Source organism: Beta vulgaris, chromosome 3, assembly GCF_026745355.1.
Source record: "Beta vulgaris subsp. vulgaris cultivar EL10 chromosome 3, EL10.2, whole genome shotgun sequence".
NCBI classification, from domain to species: Eukaryota; Viridiplantae; Streptophyta; class Magnoliopsida; order Caryophyllales; family Amaranthaceae; genus Beta; species Beta vulgaris.
This window is the reverse complement of record NC_079204.1, coordinates 36,969,427-36,992,898: the sequence shown is the minus strand read 5'-3', so window position 1 is coordinate 36,992,898 and position 23,472 is coordinate 36,969,427. Positions and strand designations below refer to the sequence as shown.

At 37.7% G+C, this 23,472-nt stretch overlaps 1 protein-coding gene across 2 annotated transcripts; it reads right to left on the bottom strand.

Annotated features, from left to right (window-relative positions):
- Positions 1 to 399: 399 nt before the first annotated feature.
- LOC104883551 (uncharacterized) lies at positions 400 to 19,610 on the bottom strand. Of its 2 annotated transcripts, none has more exons than XM_010668092.4 (11): positions 19,295 to 19,610; positions 19,069 to 19,188; positions 18,596 to 18,750; positions 18,419 to 18,512; positions 16,399 to 16,469; positions 16,184 to 16,290; positions 12,840 to 12,961; positions 7,144 to 7,232; positions 4,450 to 4,509; positions 3,764 to 3,868; positions 400 to 1,039 (listed from the first exon to the last, which is right to left on the bottom strand). In XM_010668092.4, exons 1-11 carry the CDS (start codon positions 19,443 to 19,445, stop codon positions 920 to 922), a joined length of 1,194 nt encoding a protein of 397 aa, XP_010666394.2. In that variant the 5' UTR covers positions 19,446 to 19,610; the 3' UTR covers positions 400 to 919. The 2 variants fall into 2 exon arrangements, with proteins under 2 accessions (XP_010666394.2, XP_010666395.2); XM_010668093.4 differs by having other exon boundaries at positions 19,069 to 19,182.
- Between the last annotated feature and the right edge of the window lie 3,862 nt (positions 19,611 to 23,472).

The window sequence follows — 23,472 nt, the reverse complement described above, 5'->3', positions numbered from 1 at the left end:
TACAATAAAGAAGAAAGTGTTTATTGTGTTGTTTGCATTTTCAATCCGTGTACTTTGTTCCTATTGGTTTAAAAAAAAACAATAAAGCTTTCCTATTGGACAATATGGTTTTGCAAGGATTGAAGCCCTATTCTCTCAAAGCATTTAGTTTACTGTTTTCTGCATTTAATGCAGTTTTTTTTCCTAAGTTCATGATAATTTACTGATTTAGTTAACCAACATTAATAATTTAAGAGAATCTTATTCCACTACCTACACTCCTTAATTCACGTGCATGATACCAAACGTAAAGAACTCAAGGGAACGGAGGAAGTAGTTTTTTGTGATCTCACCTAAAACTTGGGACAGCTCCAGGTTAATGGAAACTTCGGATCATATGAAAAAGTTAGGACAAGTTCATGATATAATCTACTGAATAATATATCAAACATGGCATTCATATTATTTATGCCACGGACAGAAGCAATGAATTCCCATAATAGTTCGGTCTTATCTTGTGCAGCATGAACCATGCTTGAACTTATGTCAACGACTTATAAGAAACAAAAAAATAAAAATTTCGACAGCAGACCTGCACCAGAGCAATATGAAATAGAAGATGACCTAGCGTTAACAGTAAATCCCAATGCATAGATTGTAGAGGTATAAAATTGACCCATCTTCCACCTCTTACCTCTTCCATTACTGTGAATCTCCCCAGTCTCATCCTGAAGATCATCGGGGCAGAATCGCTTTTTTGTCCAGAGATTCTAAAATTACTTAAAGCGAACACACTGCAGCTGAGAACAGAGTAGCTTAGCTGAGCATTTAGCCACAAGCAAATTACTGTAGCAGTATCGACGCCGTGAAAATCCCAATCTTTATGCAACAAATGATGATGATCATATCGTCTCCACTTAACCAGTCACCTAGATTGTAGCTAACATGACAAGGGCTCTTCTATATTCCAGTCTTCCAAGTTGACACTTGACTTCACACCCATGTTAGTGAGGGAGTTAAGCATAAGAGGAATATCAGCCTTTAATGAAGCAATTAATGCCTGTGGTCCAAAAGAAAACAAGGATGAAATGATTTCATATATACAATAAGAAATGAGGAGAAAGCACCATGAGAAACTATTTCAAGCATTAATTCATATCATTAGGACACTGATGGTCAGGATGCAGGACATGACAGTATCTCCAAAATCAACGGACAGATAATACAGCTAATACCAGGCGCAGAAAATAGATAATTAATATTAAAGAAAAGTTAATGGCAGGAAAAATAAAGAACAAGATAACAATTGATTTGCACTAGCTTTTTCTGAAGCATCCAAGTACCCTTGAACACCAAACATTACATCGACCTCCGGACCGCCTCCAGAAAGAAAGAAAAAAAGGGGGGGGGGGGTGGAAAAAACGTTCTGCAAATACTGCAACAAAGAAAGCAGCCATACAAATTTCACATGAAAAAGAAATAAACATCACTGGATACTTGATGGCAAATGGCAATCAAAATACTTTCCCCCTTGCAAGCCTGCATCAGTCAATTACTGAATGCATATCTAAAACAAAATATTTCATTATGTGCTTGGATGATGGAACTTAAGAGCAAAAGGAAAGGAAACTACCCAACTTGGAATAGATTTTTCTTGTTCTAAGCAATTTAGGAGTGTTTATTGTTCAACTTTAATCTTCAGTTTATCTTGTAATCTCCTAATTAGATTAGGAAAGAATTTAGTTTGGCTTTATCTCTTTATGTTTCCTGGTTTGTTTAGGACTGTAAGCCTATATAATGGCATGCTATGATTGAACGAATCCAGAAGTTGTTATTTTTGTTAATTGAACGCGAGTCTTTGTTTGGTTTTGGATGTATTCTAGAATTTACCTTGTGCTTAAAGAGTGAACTTAATCATAAAATTCTTACATTAGATAAATGAAGTTTAGTTTAAGCTAGATTGATTTGATTGATGAGTGAAGCTCACCAAAACAATCTAAAAACCTTCCTAAATCATGTATTAAGGTAAGAGAAACAATAAAAATGATTTAGAACCATTAGTAATCCATAATAGAGTGACAATCCAGAAGAGTCAAGCTAGAATCCATCTCGATACATATCAATTGGTATAAGAGGGCAGCTTAGAGTTTTGGGCGATTCTCAGTAAAGCAATTGCAATCAGTCACTTCTTCAGATTTGAAAATGCTTGGACTTTCTGATTTGGTCTGATTGCCCTATTGCTAAATCCAAAGCTGCTTGTGGTGGTTCCACTCGCCTCATTTACACCTCCGCATTTAAAGAGTTCTTAATGCTTCTATATCTTGTCTTGGGTAGCTCCATGCACATATAGTAAGATAAAAGAACAAAACTTTGAAAAAGAAATGGAAGCTTGGAGAGAGTAACAACAGAACCAAAGAGAGAACAAGAGTTCACAATGGGAAGGGGGGAAGGGAACTTCCCAACCGAGCTGGTTCAGGTTTCCGGTTACTTGGGCCCATTAGGATCAAACCTTACACAAAGGTGGCATGGAAAGTGGGACTATTATCAGAAGACCAGGCAAAGGTTGGATTAATCCTTGTCAACTTTTCCTAAATAAAAACCATTAACAAAATCAAATGACTTATTTTCTCCTTATTGACTTCTACACTGAATTGATGCCACGTATAAATTGAACGCAACAGTTCATGTCCATCACTCGCTAAAAGTAGGACGCACAACAACTTGAGGCATCACCAGGAATAATTCCTAGCATATCTAAAGAAAAATATTTCCAGGAGCATAGAACACGCCACCTAAGTGTGCCATGTCAAAACTTCAAACATTATGTTTAAAAGTAATGTTTTTGAGCGAGAAATATACACATGTACTACCTTCGTTCTTTTTCTGGTGCAACAATTACCACTTTGGGTAGTTTCACATCTATTACAACAATTCCACTTTTGGTAAAAAAAATAACTCTAGTTGACAACATTGCCCTTACTTTATCTTACTAAAACATCACTATTACTCACTTTTCCTCATAAAGTTGCTCGTACCTTATTAAGAATTGATTTCTCTCCTACTCTAGTTAATCAAAGCGGTACATTTATGCTAAACTACCCACTTTTTCCACTTCCTTGAAAACCGTGCCCAAACCCATTGTTGCAATAGAAAAAGGACGGGGGTAGTAGAATTTAGGATAAGAGAAAAATAGAGTTTGATTTACAATAAACATATAGATAATTTTAATTTTAAAAAAAAAACTAAAACATACAATTATAATTAGTTCTAGCTCTTGCATTGCAAGCAGGTTTACAAGCTGGTAACTATCTACAGTTAAAAGTACTTTTAGTTTAATGATATGCAACAGTTTAAAAAGTAATTCTAGTTTCCATCCACTTGTTTAGATCTTATTCCTGATGAGTGATGACTTAACTAACTTTTCTCATTCCATATTATCTACAGATTCTACACTCAATATATCAATGCAATACCCATCAATTTTAAGCTCTCCAGCACAGGTACTTCTTGTAGGTCACGTACCCATACCCAACCGTATGCGATACGATATGTTTCCTACACGGATAACATGTCCTAACCTGTCGAAGTCTTGCCTTTTTCAGTCCCCGTACCCAAATCTGAACCCGTACCATACCCGTCTTTGTGCAACTTAGATTTTTAGTATCGATGATTTTTAGTATCAATGTAATAATTCAAACTTTCTAGAGACTTGTGCATAACCTCAAATGGCAGGTGATCAAGATACATGAAGAAACAGATTGAAAAAGTTCTATAATGTTATTACCTTTCTATCTTCCTGCTTCTGATGCCTCATGACCTCTGCAGGCCACTCACTGACCAGCTTTTGAAGTTCATCAAAAATATCTTGCCTTTTTGATTCACAAAAATTCTGACAAACAACGTAGATGCATCATATTAAACCTTCACTAAAAATTTAATCACCACAGGCATCCTATATCATTTCAATTAAAAAAGATACCAGATTCTATAGCTCAGCAAATGGATGAATATGATTATCTATGGTCTTCGATAATGTTTTGCAATAATAGATGTATCCCTTGTTATTGAGTTCTTGCAACTTAATACCTACAATCTCTGTGCTAGTACATCCTTTGCTCTCACATGGTATGCAGAAGTGAAATAATGCAAGCCATGTACAAGTGAGATATGCAACCATTGCAGGGCACTCAGCAATCAATAAGAAGTAACAAATCAATATCATGCCATCAGCCCATCACTGATGCAACTTTTAACAGTTTGCTAAAAATACTGTTGCATTCTTCCACTCTAGTGCAACTAGCTGTTGGACATATATTTGCAGGTTGGGCATTGGTTCTCATTGCAACACCCATACTGATTGTATTTGATTGGTGGGGAGCAGGCCCACTATCTGCATTATTATTTCCATTCTGAAAGGGTAGTGGAAGCTACATAGTCCAAATTGGTTTACATGAAGCAATGTATGTATACCTGATTTACAACTTGAATTACAGAAGCAGCATCATCAGGCTTTTGCTCAAGCAAGAATCCCTGCAAATTAGAAGTTCAAAAGAAAACATCATAACCAGATGCATAAAGCCAAGAATAACTGATCCTTCCAAAAGCCAGCAACCTCAAATAAGATCAAAGTGCCCTTTTATCATGATCTAGACTAAATCATACAATTTCCGATTCAGCAGAGCAAGGTTTTGTGCGGAAGAAAGAGTACATTAACAGACGATCTTCTGCTGCAGTGCATTGGGGCCACTCTCACATCACTGTTCTAAAAACAATTAAGTTCTGTAATGTCCCAATTCTCACTACTCAGTACTCCCTACCGTTTTTGACCATGAACAGCTTGTATTCAGTACGAGCACACCATTAAAAGAATTTTTTTCATCAAGAGGGAAACTATCACTTTTAATCAGGGTAATGAAATCTAGAGAGTTGAGAGAGTTAGGATTCAAAGAGTTCAATGGATACCAATCCTTACGTATTGAGTTAATACAGACAATAAGTTAGAGGGGGTGACTAAACTATAAGTAGCAAAAGATTGTTTAGAGTTGTTCTTTGTGAACTAGTGCATCTGCACCTCAATTAGAACTTCTGGGCTCTAGAGCAGTCTGGTGAATATTCTAGGAGCTCCATTGTTCCACTGTCTGGTTCAACTTTTAACATAAGATTTAAGTTCCACTGAGTCTAGAATTAAAAAACTATGATAAACTAGCTATATATAGATATTATTGATTAGGGTTATTCAAAGTCCGGTCCAGAATAGAAAACCAAACTGGAGGGGACCTTTTGGACTATGGTCCTCCTTTTCGAAGTATGGTTCCAAACTGATTCAGATCAAATACAAAAATTTTGGATTTGGACCGTTTTTCCTATTATCTTAGTGCTCCTTTTAAAACAACCAATTAATTATCAGTTTGAACATATTTTTTAGTTGATAAAGACATGAAGATATTTAATAATATCTTTATGTCAGCAAACTAGATATACCAAAGATAAGACAACATTAAAGTAGAGAAAGAAAAGAAAAATTGCCAATCCATCATGTTCAATCATAGTCCGGTTTTCTTGGCTACAAGAGAGATATTTTGTTGGACGGCTCTGGTTCTAATCTCTAATCCAACCGGCAGAAGATTATAAACAGATATTTTTGATTGCCATTGGAAATTAGGAATCGATGGAGGAGACCCGTTTTACTGACAGGATTCATCACCACTTTAGCTACTCTAGCAGCTTGACCAGTTACTCAAGATTCTCAATTATTCAAAGCGATCTATGATGGCCAAATAGGATCATTTTCGTCCCCAAACCTTTTAGTTTTTTTTCATAATGTGGGAATTAGAATTAATTCTTGTTGACCTACATTTACCCACGTGAAAGGGAAAGAAATGCCTCTAATGAACCAACATTAAATTTTGAAACATTACTTAATCAATCATATACCATGGCATTAGAATTAATATTCTATATTGGATTTTTTTATTGCTTTTGAAGTCAAGTTACCTATTATACCTTTACATACATGGCTACCAAATACCCAAGGAGAAGCACATTACAATACTTGTATGCTTCTAGCTAGAATCTTATCAAAAAGTCAGGTCCGGACTTGAACAGCCGAACACCCCTATGTACCAATACCTTGAAAATGTAGACTGACACGTGCTTAATCTCAAGTAAAATAAGCTCGGAGTGATATGTTTAAAATCCTAATATAAGGGAAGGGTAAACTGTATGGAGATACACATATGAATAACTTCATCGTAATCAATCTTAAAATAATCCCCCTCATCCATTAACTAATAAAATTTCCTAATTATGAGTTGCTTTCCCATAGTAGATCCAAAAATAAAAGCTTATTAAACCGATCAATAATTATTCACTACCACCCACGACATATCCTCTTGTCTCTCCTCATGTTCACCACAATAAGCGCCACCACCACAAAAACCTCTCTCCTCAATGCCGTAACCACCACCACCACCACAACCCCCTCTTTCTTCTTACATGTTCAATTGCTCTCACTCACTTTCTCCACCATCACAATCAATATAACACTTCCCTCTCCATCCACAACCACCAGCAATATATGTGAAAAATGAACCCAAAGGAACCCCTCCTCTCTTCTTCCCAATCATCTCTCCCCTCTTGTCCCCTTCTCTCCATCAACCACCACATCAACTGTTTCCCATAAATGAACTCCACTCTTAAAAGATGGTTCAAATTAGAAGTTATTAGGAAGGTTAAGAAGTGATACAAGGAGTGAATCGGTGTTACGCAAGTGTTTTTTTTGCGGGGGGCTAAGGAGTTTGGAGGAAGTGCGATGCAAAAGGGGTGGTGAAGCATTTTTTGTGGTTTAAGAGTGATTACTAGATCATTTACCGATATAACTAGTTGATTTCACATCGGTTCCAATTCGGGGTGGCAAACCTTCAAATCCGTAGAAAATTAGTACATAGTTTTATTTTAAGAATATGGGTCAGAGGTGTTATTACTTGCGTCAATTCTTAATGTATTCTTGTTGTCATCAACTATCGAACCCCCTATTCCTCGCAACAAACACGGATAAAAGAGATTGTGGACTGTATAAAAAGAAATTTCATCTCAAATTTATATAAAGGAATGTATGCCAAGAACACCACCGTACAACATGATTGGCAACACAAAGAGTATCACCTTAGCACAAGAAAACCCAGCCTTGATAGTGTGCTGCTTGTACATATCTGATCTTGATTTTTCAATCTTCCACAACGACTCAAGGTCACCTGCAATAGCAGAAGGTAATCCAGGATAGATGTATTAGTTTGATCCATGTATAGTAACACTGAATGAGTAGTTACGAGAACATCTTTGATGGAGTGCAATTCTACATGTTCTGAAAGTAATTGCACAAATTTCCACCTTACCATGCTTGGACATGCTTAGTGAGACAAGATATTGCAATAACAATTAAGCAATTTTCTGATGAAGGATTGCGAAGTCTCTTTTGACTGGTCTACAAAGATAATCGACATCAAAAGAGTCTGGGGATAACACCACACCTATATAAGAGCTACTACTTGCTGACTTCCAAACTTATTAAGGTCTAACCTTTCCGCTCCCATATTGAACAAGTAAAATGCATGCAATTAGACGACTGGCTCCTAATTTCAATGTGGCAGAAAGGGACATATACCTGCACAATGGGCTGGTTTAGATCAATCCTAACCGAATGTATTTCTAGTTGATTACGTCCCTCATTACGAGCTTGTACACATGCTTCTAGAGCTACTCGATTCGCTACAGCACTAAGGTTAAGTGTGAATCAAATTATTGCTATTTGACTCAACATGTTATGAGAAAGTTAAGGTATTAGAATCCTTGCTCAACTCAAGATACTTGTTCTTTCTCTTCTGGAGTTAACTTTTGACAGACTTGGAAATGGAAGAAGCCCTCAAAGCTGTTGCAGCAGTAGGCACCTCCAAATTAATGAAAGAGAAAAATCCAATCAAATGTCCATCTGCAATTTCTTGACTAGGATCTGAAACCTTTGTTTTGAAAGGCGCGCAGTGCATCGAGGCAAAAGGCACAAGGCGAAGGTGCACACATTCCAAGGCAAGGCGCATTATATATTATTATTATTATTATTTTGCTTTTGCGGTTTTATTATAGTTGTTCTTGTTCGCCAATATTTGAAAATTTCCCACTCATAGAGGAGGCTATGCGAAAAAAATTCCCATTCTCAACAACGTTAAAAGTTTTATGTTCATTAAATCATCAGCTTTGGACTTCCCTATGCTTTCAAGATTAATATAAAGCCAATCATCAAATAGACACCAAAGGAATGTCAATCCTATAGAAAAGGAGCGCTAGAGACAAAAAAAGACTGCCATCAAACACTCTCCTGTCACTCAAAAGGGAAAAAAAAAAGAAAAGAGAGAGAGATAGAGAGAGAAACAAAGCCAACAGCATAGCAATGGACACTGTTCATACGGACACTGTTCCTTAATCAACTAGTTAAAGATCTTGTCTAGAAAACCAAGGAAATGACAAACAGTGGTCATGATAAGTGCATGCCTCCATAAAAGAGCCTGGGAAAAGAGAAAAATGCCTAGGGGTCAAAATTTTCTCAAGAAAATCCACCTGTTAAGAGCCAAAATAACATGAAACTCCAAGAAGATGGGAAGAGGAGAGATGTGCAATTTGCTGTGGGAGATTTTGTTTATCTCAAACTGAGAACATATGCAGAAGTCTCTTGCAAAGAGACATTTTGGGAAGTTGGCTGGCTGCTCGTTTCTAAGGGCCGTATCAAGTGCTTCAGAGGATTGGTAATGTCTTAGGAATATTAGGGTATCATAAAGATATTATAATATCTTTAGGATATATTATTATTTAGGGATATATTATGTTATGAATATTTCCAATAAGTATTTGATTAAGATTAAAATAAGATATCTTTTAATGATAGTTACCTAGTATGAATCCCTTTGTACTCCTATATATATTATACTCATAGTTCATTATTGAACACACATCAAACTAATATAAACTCTTACTATTTCCTCTCTCATAAACTTAACATGGTATAGGAGCTCTACGATTTCTGAGGGCCAAAACACATTTTTTCGGTTCTCCTGCCGGTGGGCACTGATTCTATATTGTCCACCAACAGGTTGCCAGATATAATTATTTTAATGCTTCCGCTAAACTCTAAAGGTTTGGTTTGTTTATGCTATCCCTCCTAGGCTCTTATAATCTGGTAAAATTATAAGCTCCTGACAAAGTCAATTTATCTTCTTCCTGGAGAAAATTTCCTTATTATTCTCTCTTTTCTTTCTTAAAAAAAAAAAAGAACTTCAATCCATTAGTTTAATCCGACTTTGCACTTGCCGATTAGTTGACTGTTGGCAAACTTCTTAGAGGCTTAACGTGTGGTGCAATATTAGAATATGTTTGAGCCACTTCTTTGTTTTTGAAGTGTTCATGCGACTATTAGAAATTTTTAACAGATCTGATTGAATTGATTTTTCGGCTCTACATGCGTTGTGAGACAGGACTTGATTATCCTTGTACCGTGAGACAAGATTTGGTTCTCCTTGTGCCATGAGACAAGGATTTAATGTGTTGTGAGCACAGTTTTGCTCGAGAAAACCAGCATTTGAACAGATCTCGACTTTGCTCAAGAAAAGTCAATATCTGTTGGGAGCGTGATTTGCTCAAGAAAAGCACAAACACTACGGGTACGAAAAGGGTGGCATTCCCGTTTTGTTAAATTATTTGGTGAGTTAGAAAAGATTGGCGTTCTCATCAAGAAGAAGCAATTTGCGGGTTCAAAAAGAATGGCGTTCCCGTTCAATATATTTGTTTGATCTTAATTTCAATGTTTTTTTTGTTTCTCCAATCGTAACATTCATGTTATAGGCGTTATGATTGTGAGAGGGTATTAGGAATATTAGAGTATCATAAAGATATGATCAGTGTTACTCCGACACCTTCATTTACCTCAAAAGCGGGTGTGGTTCGGTGTCGTGTCCGACACGACACTTTACTTGGATACCTCATTTTAAACTAAAAACTTCGACTTTTTTCTACAAAATAGCCGAGTCGGACACTTGGACACTCGTATCCGAGTATACACTCAATCCGTGTTTGAATAACATAGGATATATAATTATTTAGGGATATACTCCCCTTTTTTTTTCATTTAAGGATTGTTTTGATATATGTATCTCCACTTTTCTATAAATGCTGAAAGTGGATATTTGACTCCAATTAGGGGTGGTTCTAACTTCTAAATTGAAAAAAAAAACTCATCGGGATTTAAAATGTCATTAAAGAAAATAACATAGCTAGCATCAGTAATAATAATACCAATTTTCTTTTTTCCTCTTTTGCGAAAATATGAATTTTGTTAGGATCCACTTTTATTTAAGAATTTTAAAGGGGTATTTGACTCCACTTAGGGGTGGTTCTAGATTTTTTTTTTTTTAAAATATCATATTTATAAGATAATACGAATTTTCCATTTTTGCATGAATATGAATTTTGTTAGGATTTTTCAAGAAACGATGTATTATCAAGTGCAAGATTGTTTGCACATAACTATCTTTTGAAGTTTAACTACAAATTACAAAAATAAAACCTTCTTAAAAATTAAGGGAATAGCATAAAGCAATTTTACCCTAAGTCGAAGGTTAAACCCCAAACAATAAACCACATTGTGCTTCCCCAAACACAAGGCAAATGTGATGGTGGTTGCCAATGGTCACGATCCAGTTGACGTGTAATTGGTTGCTTAATCCTCTTAGAAATGAAGGATGTAAAAATACTCCTAAATCTGTTACGAGTATTGCTAAAAATCCTAGTTCTATTAGGATTAGAGCTCCTGCCTCCTAGTGCTGTTAGGAGTAAAGATTGTAATTCTAATCCTAGTGGGACTAGTAGTCCAAATCCTATTTGGATTAGTAGTCCTAATTGAGTTAGAATTATAGTTGACTGAGGAGTCTACTTAGTTATCTTAGTTTATCATTTATCTTAGGTGTGTAGTACTAGGATTAGTTTGTTGATTCCTAATTTTACTTTAAATAGGTTTCTTTTAGGCTATATATACATGTGTAATAGTTTCTCATTAATAACATTAAGAGATTTTGTTAGAAAATTCAAACTTAATTGCTCTTCATTGATTTTGGACATACTCAATTCCAGAATTTTATTGTTTTTAAGGAATGAACCTAAACACAAGAACCTAAGATTTAGGCAGAGAAACTTAAAACTAAGAGAGATTTGCGTGAGTTAGTGAGTGAAGCTAATAAACGTAATCTCAAACACTTTCCTAATTCAAGTTTAAGGTGTGAAGCCCTAAAAGTGAATTAGAACCCTTATTGGAGGATAACTCAGTGAAGGTTATTTGAAGCTAACAAATTTCGTTTGCGGAATCATATGATTGGTTGCATCAGATCAAAATCCAAAATCCCTAGATCTGCAACAGAGGCATTGCTAGACAATTATGGAGCCCAAAATATAGGGGTTTCACATTCCAATTTCCCTGAGTGATGCAAGTCCAACGATGTTTTCACCACCTGCACAGGCTGATGTTCCACGGTGCAAGCAAATAATCTATGGCCGCAGGCTGACATGTGAGAGAGACAACAGAAACATCTATTCTTTTCCTTTTTTTCCAATAAATAATACTCTGTCCTTACCCTGATACCCATTGATCTTTAATTTCTTTTATAATTACACATTAAATAAATGACTATAATATGTATTTCGCTCTCATACCTAATTCACCATAGGTAGCTTTTATCATATCCATTTCCGCACCCTTCATTGGATCAGATCTCAATATCTCATACAGTTTAACATTTGTATGAAGTTTATCAAGTCAGGACCACTATGGAAAAGAGGTAAGCTACTTCATAACCAGCTACAAGTTGAGACACCAACAGTTCTCCAAGCCCTATGATAGTGATCTATAATTCTCCAAAAGGAAAATAAACTTATGCTTCAAAATATCCATTTTTGTTACAAAATTAAAATCAATCATGCTTTCAAAAGGAAATCCCCACATTGCAAGGTACAATATTGACTCAACAGCAATGAATGTTATGCAAGCAAGCATCATACTTCCTCCACTTTGAAATTATTGCAACACTTGCCTTTGGCACTGAGATTTATGAGGGAGTTGGAAGTAGGGTAGTGTGGGAATATTTATGTTATTAGAGCACCCTCACCCATGATTTTTTTGGTCATCAATATTAATCATCAACTATGACCAAGAAAAAGTTTGCACTACACATGATTTTTTATGTCATAAGCCATGATCACTTCTAAAATAGGTCATCTTATGACCTACTTGGAAAATAAGTCATGAGATTCATGAACTAGTAGGATGGTGACATGTATATAGGTACTTTTTAGATTTTTTTTGCTTTTCAATCCAAAATTTCAAATCGCAATATCTAAAAGAGTACATATAAAAAAAGTTAATCATAAATATCAATGACCAGGACTTTTTAAGCTTTATATGTAGCGTGTAGACACCCATATTGCTATACTTTTATTCACTTTTTAAAATTTTCATAGTTGAAGAGAGAAGGGGGGATGATGAACTTTATTTTGATCATGAGTCGGATGCATTTAGTAAAAATGGTCATGAGACATGATTAATTTGTTGAGGATGAGAGAGAAGGATGACAAGTTTTTTTTTGAGTGACAATGCTCTTAGGAAAAGTGAAAATGTTTAGTGCAAGTGGTCCCATGTTTAGGTATAATTTTTTTTTCCAGAACTAATAAAAACGTCAGGTGTTGCAATAATTTTGGAGCGGATGAAGTATGTAACAAGGGCATAATAAGGAATCGAAGAAAAAATCCAACGTAAAACACATTAGAACCTCTCTTGGAAGCAAATTCCATCCAAATGTCAAATGTAGTTTTTCGCAATTTGACTCCAGCCTTGACAAACCTTCGGGAGTACTTGGATATTAGCTCCCAATTATCAGCATCATAACAAATGCTGCAAATTGACACACTTATAATCAGAAAAGCCCAGGGAACAATGACATCCAACAAATGCATAAAACAGACAGTTCAGCTATGTCTACATGTAAACAAGAAACAAATCACCAAACACATTGATATCTCTTAATTTACCAGAAAAAACACCGCTATGAATGGAGTACCAAGAAGCTTCCTCAATATGAGAATAGCTAACCATAATTTGTACAAGTACTTCACATGTTACCACATGAACTTTAATATTTTTAATTACATTAAAAGATCAAAGACAAAGAAGTGGAACTTGTAATACATTGCAGAATAAACAAGGAACTTTCAGCAGCCTAAAAAGATATAAATTAAAACAAAAAATAAAAAGCTAATCCACCTCAAATGTCATGCCACACCTATACAAAAGCTATTAACTATTTTCCTTATTAAAATATATATTTGACTAGAGCACCACTTGTCAAGCACTTGCACTCCGAGATCTTTACAGCATGATGAGCTACGACGCTGCAGTCCAACTTCCAACACTCCGAGGAAACCATAGGCTTCATAACCAACACCAAAAATAAGCTCCTAAGTTGTAAACAGAACAAGTGTATCTTCCCAGATACGTTTCTTGCTTTGTTAATAGGGAGGTGAGGAATTTTAGTTCTTGCATAACAATTAGCAAGTCGGCCATGTCACTTTTGTGTGCACTGCTTGTGTTTGTAGGGGTACCATGCATGTGCAAACATTCTTTTTTCATTCATTGGTGGAGCAATAAGGGAAGGAAATGTCTTCAAAAATCAGGTGCTAGGTCACTATGAAGCAAGGCAACCTCCGAATTCAAGGTTTCCCCGTCTCCGTTTCCCAAACCCCAATAGTTTCCATGCTTATAATAACAAGAATGCCAAGCCTTAATCCCAATATGATGAAGTCGGCTGCACGATCAAAATTCTATTTCGAATGATTGTCCATATATAGAGCATTTGCCTCCATTTTCTTCTATCAAGTTTGATGTCCTGAAAATAACTTATTACATCTGCTGAATAGGGTATCATAATGTTTAAAATGGATGTTGAGGTATGATTATAACAAAAAAGATACAGAATGGTCTCCCGGAGAAAAACGGGTTGTAAATCCTTCACAGAAAAGAAACAGCCTTGAGTTCATTCCATGCCTACTTAACCAAATGCTCGCCCCAAGCACACCACAAGGGCCTTGCTGACGGCTACCCTTGAGCCATTACGTGCCGGTAGGTTTTCAAAAACTATTTTATATATATTCAACAGAAACAGCTCTATAGTGTTAATTGACTTTGCCATCAAATTTTATCAAAAATGTTGTCATTCAAATTCAAAATTACCACTATTGCAATAATTTTTTTTGGATTATGTAATAAAGGAGTCCAAAATAGCATCAAAAAGAGTCGTTACGATACAATTTCTCAAATTCTAATATTTGCATGCCATAAAGCTCGTGCTACCAGCTTAGAAAATGCACACCCCATTGTCTTTAAAAGTAAGATGCAAGAGCTAAGTTTTGGATGTTAAACCAGGTTATCAGAAGCATTCTATTGCCTTGATAAGGTGCAATAGGATCAGAATCAAAAATTGCAAAGAGGAAGTGGAAATTCCAAAAGACTTATTTAAACCCAAAAGTAAGTTTGTTGAATTGGGCTCATTTGACCCTTAGTGATGACATGGCCCATAAGGGGCAACCTTTGTTTGCTCCTAGTTTTCTATTTTTCCTAAGAGTAATCCTCTCAGTCCCCTTGATTGCATCTACATGTATGCATATTGCTTCTTGTGCTTATCTTCTCTTATTTACAACTAGCGTTTAAGTGATATACAACTCTGTCTGAAAATCACTTCACATAATATTAATACCTCGACTTCTACTGGAAGCATGACTCAATTTAACTATCCTTTAACTTTTTTAACCTTTATTATGAAATACATGCAAGTTATTGAAAACCAGCCTCTCTACCTCTCCTGGATAAGGCAGATTGCAAGTTAATTATCACACCTACTTTGCAGGATCCTAACCATAGTACAAAAACGCGGTTTCGATCACGATCGCAGTAATGGTCATGATGATGAGGGAACGGGAATGATGCGGTGTTACCTGGTTAGGAGTGTCGGGTATGGGTACGGATCCGAGTGTTGGGTACGGCACTTCCAAAAAGATCAGGAAACTGGGACTGTCTGAAAAGCTCTAGTACTAATAGAAAAAAAAATTAGAAGTAAAAGAGAAAAAGAAGCAATGATTTATTGTTGTTTGAGAGAGAAGGGAAGAGGTGTAAATGTAATGTTGTACAATTGTCTGTTGTGCTGCTTTTTTAATTTAATAAGACAGTTGTATTGCTTTACTTCTTCACTTTTTTGTTTCGCATGGTTCTTTTAACCCCCACCCTTCCGGCTTCCCACACTACATTAAATTATTAAATAAAAAAAAGGAGAAATCTTGACCATGTGGGTTTCCAGCAAGCAACAACCTTAATCTCTCTCTCCTCTACCGTCACCGGATAAGTGTTCATTAAGAACACTTATGAAGACGAAATTTCAACCATGGGGGAACGACTCACCCTCTCGAGTAAAAGCCCCAATATCTCAAGGTGTATTTCTAAAATCTAGGGTTTACAAGTAATCGGTGTTCTTTATTTAATAGTTTCCCTCCTCCCAGATCTAGCTGTATCCGAGTGTAAAGTGACATACCCAATCCGTATTTCGTACCCGAGTCAGTGTCGTACCGCATGGGTACTTGGCAAAATTTGTCGAGTGCAGGTAACAGAGGTTGTACAGAATATCGGCTCAAGACCATGAGATATCCCTTGAACCTGCCAAGAACTCAATTTTTCTCCACCTTTATGATTTGACAACCTTTACGACATGTGCAATATGATAAGATGCATCCTTGTTTTGACACCATGATCCTGGGTTGTCAGTTATCACACTTCTTGTTGGACAAGTACAGAGTTGGTATCCTTCCAAATGACGAGTATAGTGTTGTGATTTGAGCTAACAAGTTACACAACATGGAATGGATTGACATAGCACTGATTTACTTGGATGACAAATTATTCAGATCTACCTTCTCAAAAAAGAGTATATAATCCAATTCATAAAAATCCTCCCACAACATAGAAGTGAACCAGAAAAAAGCTACATCTAGAGCAACACAGTGTACATGCGTACATACCACAAGTAAATAAACTCCTCAAGTGACTGAGCATTGAAAAAAGATGTATTACCTGAAAACAATATCTGCTGTTGCGGGCTGTAACAGTAAATTATTCTTTTTCAGGTGACACATTATGTCCACCATGAGCTTAACATCTTTTTCCGCCTTTGCATAAGACTGCATATATCAGACAACAACTCAAATTGCATGTCAAACATTAACTCCAAGGTACTATGTACTTCAATTAGCATGAACCCTACTATGCAGAAGCTTCTGAATAAATACCAAGAGTTGGTTGGCAGATCCAATAGTAGGAGTCAACCCATAAACATTATGTTTCCATAATGCTTTCTTTCCTGCAATCAAGTACTTCGCTGAGTCAGAATGTAACACATAGAAAGGCCAACCAATCACGTCAGTCTAAGAACTAAGCAAACATGGAGTAGAAAGATGTAATACTATACCCAGATGGAAAGCATTTTACATAAAAACAACTGTAGATTAACGAGACATTATTGCTGCTATAAGTTATAGATTAGGTCCTTTAAAATAACATGTTAATTGTTACAGCACCAACATGAATTTCAGAAGTCACCTTCGACTGAGATGTTTTTGAAAAGTAAAGGTAGGAAGAAATAGTCTCAAAGCACCAGGTTGTCAGGGTAATTTTCTCACTGGTTATTTCTCAAACACAGGAATGGATTAGAAGCTCATTGCTAATATTAGCTTTGTGAATTGCTTTCAGTGAATCCTCTTTTATTTCAAACATAGATGCTTGTAATTTATGCTCTTCGCCTGGGCATGGAAATCGGTGGGCCGGATGTGTTTTTTGCAGTGAAAAATGTGGCTCTTCTGATTCTGACATTCCCAAGGTCATATTCTTTTTAATCAATTTGTGTGGAGCTACACAAAGCAGAAAGACAAGGCCAGGGTTTGAAAGCGTTCACTCCGGATGACACAAGGCAATTTCTCTATTGTAAATCTTCTTTCACAATAGAGAGTTAAGAGACATTATTGGTCATGTTGGAATGTATGAGATTATTGTACTTATTGATCATAGGCCTCAATCTGTCCCTAACTCAATTGGTGAGGATGTGATGTATTGCTTGATTGGCTTCGTCATAAAAGCAGCAATGAGAATTGACAGTTAACCACAAAATTGATAGGATATGGCGCAAAATTTATCATATTCTAGATGATATCCCAAGCAATCTTTCAAGTGATAACAAAGAAATCACAGGTGTATGACTTGTGCCAGTATGAAGCATCCATCATAGATCATTGACATAATCAAAAAACAATAAATAAAAAATAACAAGGGTCAAATAGCGAATAATCTCTCCGTGCCCCAATAGACTTCCCCTTTCTCCTTTTGATGTTTGTCAATGCGTGTTTTGTATCATTAATATTTTATTACATATTAGTAAAAATTAGAAAAGTTTGATTCTCGTAAATCTACACAAGGAGACAAATCAAACAAGAGCTCACATGACTATGTTTTTCATTACCTATTGAAAAAAATAAACGATTTTCTTTACTTATGAATAGGGCCAAAATTAGAAATAGGAAGTCTATTAAGGGACAGAGAGAGTAGATACATAACAGAAAGATAGATAGTAGCAGACTTTTGCACCAAAGTCAACTCAAGACTAAAGAGAAAAAAAATAGCTACTAGTCAGAGCTTCTACTCTCCCCATCCCTAGAAGATTGCACCATTTTCCATTTCAGATTGTTTCTAAAAAATTGCTCCATTTCCTTTCAAGGTAACATGGTCCTGACAATCCTTCTAGTGTTCTCCACTTCTCCTACCCCACATGCAGAAGGAAAAAAACTACCTAAACAACCAGTAGTCCAGTACAAGCTTAAAATAAAAATAAAAATGAAAAATTCATGTAAAAAGAAAATCTGGATCAACATATTATTTGAACTTCAACGATGTTGATGGGGTAGCCTCTTTGCTTTTACTTTTTGAATGTTTGTTGAGGGCTTCTCAGTAAACGAGAAAGAAAGACTAATATGGGAGGGGGCTTGGGCTTGCAGATCATTATTTCTGCTTTGGGCTTAGAGACTCAGCTAGTCAATATTTATTCCACAAACACGAATACACTTTCCAGACTAGCACAAAAGACTAAATATCCAGTGGTCTAGAGCAGAAAGCTGGAAGCCAACATGTACTTCTCTTAGGAGATCAAAGAGGTGACTTCTGCAGAAAGATGCATTAATGCAACCATATTTACCGATATAAACTAGTTAAGAGTGAAATCTTTCCAAACTAGCAATTAAAACATGTACTAATGATGCCTACCATAATCCACAGACCCAGCTCGAACACATGCCTTTGTAACTTCTTGGCATAAGTTACAGTTAAAATTATCATGGATCCGGAGGTTTGACAATCGCTGTGCAGAAAGGGAGTAAATTCAGATTATGACCATAGAAACTATTCCAGGAAAAGAACAGAAAGGAGTTCTGAGAAACTAACAAATACTCGAAGCTGCTGCAAAATGTCAAATAGAAGTTTGATGTCATCCCGGCTTTTACATTTCTCAGTAAGGGACCATAGCCATGCATTTGGAGGGGCAGATCTTTTGACCTTAATAGATTCAACAATTCTATCATACACTTCCTTCACAGTATCTGCAAATACAAAATGAAAAAATTTAGTATTTCCACAAATTCCTGTTTCATCCCCTGGGCAAGTCGCATTGGACATGAAACCAACTTAGCAATATAAAAAATCACAAATACAACAGGACACAAGCGGGACTTACCCGAACCGAACATGAATCCACAAAATTCTCATACAATGTACAAGTAGTTCATCTAATTTAACTATTCATTTGATATTCATAGACAGCATAACAAAAACACGAAATCAATATCGACAGTCCTATCTTAGTAGTACCAATAGCGTAACAGGGGCACATGAGAGCACCAGTAAGATTAGTAGATTACCGCTGCCGGCAGCCGGAGCTGAACAAAAAGACATCGTATGAGGCACGGAATGATTAGGATTCTGCCACTGGTAACGCAAGTCACTAGGCAAAACACGTCCGCCATCCAAGCAGCCTATTCCTAATTGAATTCAATTAACTCCATTTATGAAATCATCAACGATTCAAAATCTCGAGAAACAAAAAAAAAATCCTAACTGAAACAAAATTTGGAACAGAAAACGTACCTGCAGAAGTAACATTTTGGAGAGGGAGAGTGCGGAAATTTCTGCACTGAGAAGAGGAATACAGAGAAGCATCCTCAACGATGAGAACATTAAAGAGTATACGTGCTTTGCAAACCCTAGAAGCTCGGCGAGCTAAACCAGATAATTGCATGGCTTGAGTTGGAGGAACTAGGGAGAGAAAGCTGAAAGGTTAGCCGGCGGCGAAGCTTGCTTATCGACTGATATACGCAGGCTGTTTAGCGACTAAACTCTTGAGACTTGAGAGAGGGTTTTAGGCAAAGGCTGATCCACCATTTTTAGTTTGAGGGTTACTAACCAAATATAGTACCTAATTTTTAGTGATCAATCACAGGAAAATTTGTCTAACAAAACACCCTTTTAAAAGTTCAATTTTGTGAAAAAAAAAAACCTTTTAAACTATTCTTAATCTTAATCATTTTCGATTGATTAGTCTCTGTTCGACAATTTACAAAATTATCTCTAAAATCATGGCTAATAGGTTTAAAGGGTGTAAGGATAAGATTATTCATCCGTTTTGTTCGTGAAAGATTAATCCAAGATAATGTTCTACTTGTGCATCAAGTTTTTTACTTTTAGAAATAAAAAAGACCTAGAAGATTGGATAGCTCTGAAATTAGATATGGAAAAAGCGTATGATCGTATAGAGTGGAATTTCATTTTTATTACTCTTGAGAAATTGTGCTCTCGTTGAATAGAGTGGTTAAGATAATGTATCACAACAATCTCTTTTTCAGTTTTGGTTAATGGTATTCCTGGTGGAACTTTTATTCCATCCAGGGGTATTCGTCAAAGAGATCAGTTATCTCCTTATATTTTTATTTTGTGTGCTGAAATCTTAGCTCGTCAATTGCACCAAGCTAGTTCGATGGGAACATAATAGATAGGTGTTAAATTAGGTCACTCGGGAATCAAAATTCTTTTTTTAACATTTGCAGATGATACTATGGTGTTTGCTAAAGCTTCTGATGAAAGTTGTCACACTATTAAAATATATTTTAGATAAGTATTGTTCTATGCAGGCCCGTAAATATGGGTGTGCAAGATGCCCTATTGCACAGGGCCCCCAAATCAAGAAAAATTAAAAGGTCTCCAAAAACGCTACTAACTATATAAACTCAAGGAAAGTTTAATACATGAATCCCGTGCAATACCCAATTCCCATGCAGCCATGCCCCTTCCCCAAAAGTCAAAACCTATTTCTCTATCTTTAAATGTATTGTAGCCTTTTTCTTTATTGCTATTTCGTCTATTCAAATTCTACCTTCCATTTTTATTGCTCTTTTTCAATCAAGTCACATTAATATTTTACCAAGTTAAAAATTGAACGGAAGAGGGAAGAGGAACACCCTAATTTTATTTCCTTACGGAAATGGAACGGGCGAGGGATTACCCTAATTACTATTGATTCTTCTTCTATATCCATGGAAAATCATATCACCTCTTTTCAATGTCAATTTTTTTTTTCCAAAAATTAATTTGTTCTCTATAAACAATGGTGGAGCGTCCTTGTTGATGCCGGAAAAGTTATGGCTTTTAAGGTTGGTAACGAGGTTCGAACTCAACTCGATTTTCTGGTTCAACGTGTTTTTGTTTGTTCTTCTCTTCGATGCATTTAGACTGCTTCTCAAGTTATTATTGCAATATGCTCTTCTTCTTGTCTTGGGCAGATGGTTCTCTCGCCAATTTGACCCCCTAAAGTCAAGGTATGTTGTTATTCATGAATAATCATCATCGTGCTCACTCTTTGGATTCTTTGTTATTAGTATTACAACTGACTTATGGTATGAAGTTAGTTGAAGGAGTATTTAGAACTTTGTATTATCTAGCAGAATTGAATGGCGGACATGATTGATTAGTGTTGACTGTTGGTTATTGTTTGAGCTCTTTTTGAGGATGGCCCAGCTAAAAGCAAATCAAAGCCCAACAGGTTCCTGAGCCCTTCAGGGGCCCATTCATGGTGGCTTCCTCCAGCTGTCAGTGCCTTCCAGCTAGCCTACAGCTGGGAGCTCCTAAGCACTATAAATATTCAACCCCCTCATCAATGAGAAGGTATTGAATTCTTACCTAACAAACCAGAGCATCTCTCTCTAGACTTTATCTCTCTAGCTTGATCACTGACTTGAGCATCGGAGAGGCGATCTCGGAACCACCTCCGGGGAAGTCTAACCTTACCTTTTGCAGGATTCCGGCGTACGGACTATTGACACAGGACATTCAGATCTGACCCGGTATTTCCTTAGAAAGGCAATTGGCATCCTTAATTTCTAGACAGAAACAGTTTGGCGCCGTCTGTGGGGATAGTACGAAAAGTTACTTCGCCACCACTTATTGAGACTTACCTTAGCAGCTACTCAGCTTCGGTCATCAACCTTTGGACGCCAATCAGCAATGGCACCAACCAAAGGCACCCGTGGCAAGCCAGTCTCCGACCAAGTTCCTCAGCCTGAGAGAGGCCACTCACCCCACATAATAGGGAGGCTGAGCAGGTCCCATCACCGGGTCGGCGGTCACCCACCATTCAAACTTAAGACCCCCGGTCAGCCTCTCAGCAGATACAGAATGTCGACCCCCAGCCGCTCTTCGCGACCGACATTGCTCTTATTACTGCCCAGCTCCAGGAAACCTTTCAAAAAGGTATGATGGACATGATGGCTATGCTTCAGCAGAGGCAGCACCAGCTCGTCCCGCTCAATCAACCTGAGCCCAAAGAGCGCACTGTAGCTCGCTCCCAAAGGGACCAGAGGGACGTCCACTCTCGTTCTAATCGGGACCAGCAGCCTAGCCGGCCGCGGTCCGATGCGAGGGAACCGAGCTATCGGGACAAAGACAAGTCGGCTCGTCAGGGGTCGGCTCGTCAGCATGCAGAGACCCATGTATCCAAATCCCCAAGAGGGGGCGGGGGTCGGAAGCCCGAGGACGCAAGACAATTCCTTAACAAAAAGCGCCTCAGCCAAGGCTATGACGCCCGGGATTTCCTCAACAAAAAGGCACATCACCGAGAAGGGCATGGTGATTCGGCCCATTCTCAGCCGCCCAAACTGGCCGGTGGAGGGCTCAAGTTCCTAATCCCTTTCAGCCAGGAAATCCTAGGGACCCCGACCCCGGGAAAAATCAAAACTCCATTGATCAAACCATTCGCGGGCCTAACCGACCCCGATGATCATATGGCCAACTATAAGGCTCAGATGAGCGTTTAGACTAGCTGCGAAGCCACCTGGTGTCGCTTCTTTCCCACCACCCTCAAAGGTCTTGTCCTCAACTGGTTCCAAGAACTCCAAGCCGGGGTCATCACGGACTTTGCCATACTTGAACACCTCTTCATCCACCAGTTCGTCGCTAGAAAGAGGCAAAGGAAGACCAGCCTCCACCTCATGGGGGTGAAGCAGGACAAGAATGAGCCCCTGGCGGACTACATTAAGAGGTTCAATGAGGAGTCCCTCAAAATCACCGACTTACAAGACGCGGTTGCTTTTGCCGCCCTCATGTCCGGTCTCCAGCCGGGTCGGCTCAGGTGGTCTTTGGCTAAGAATGAGGTAAAAACCTTCTCGGAGGCCATGTCTAGGGCCCAGAGATTTATCCAAGCAACGGATATCTGTCGTCATTCAGACGAAGGGGGCAAGAAAAGGAAAGACGAGGGGAACCACAGGGATCAGCCTAAATATCAGAGAACGGGAGGCCGAGGGGATCGGCTTACCGACAACGGCAATGATCCTCGGTTCAACAAGAATCGGAAAGAAATCTACTTCGACATCAGGAACAAAAATTGGCTTCCTAAGCCAGCACCCATTCGAACATCGTCTTCTCGAATGGACAATAGCTTATGGTGCGATTACCACAAAGAATGTGGGCACACCACCAAAGACTGCAGGGAGCTCAAAAAATCCTTGGACGGTTTAGCCGACCAGGGGAGGCTCAACCACTACTTAAAGCACTCGAGCGAGGAAAAAGGGAAGCAAAAGGTGGGTCATCGAACAGCGGAGACACTGAAGGGTTCATCGGTGTCATCGCAGGAGGATTCGCGTCGGGAGGCTTGACCGGCCGAGCACGCAAAGCCCACCTCCAAAATCTCAAGCATCAGGTGCTCGATGTCCAGCTACCCCGACCCAGCTGCCCGGTCAAGACCTTTGGGGAACCCAGTCGAACGTTACATACTCCAC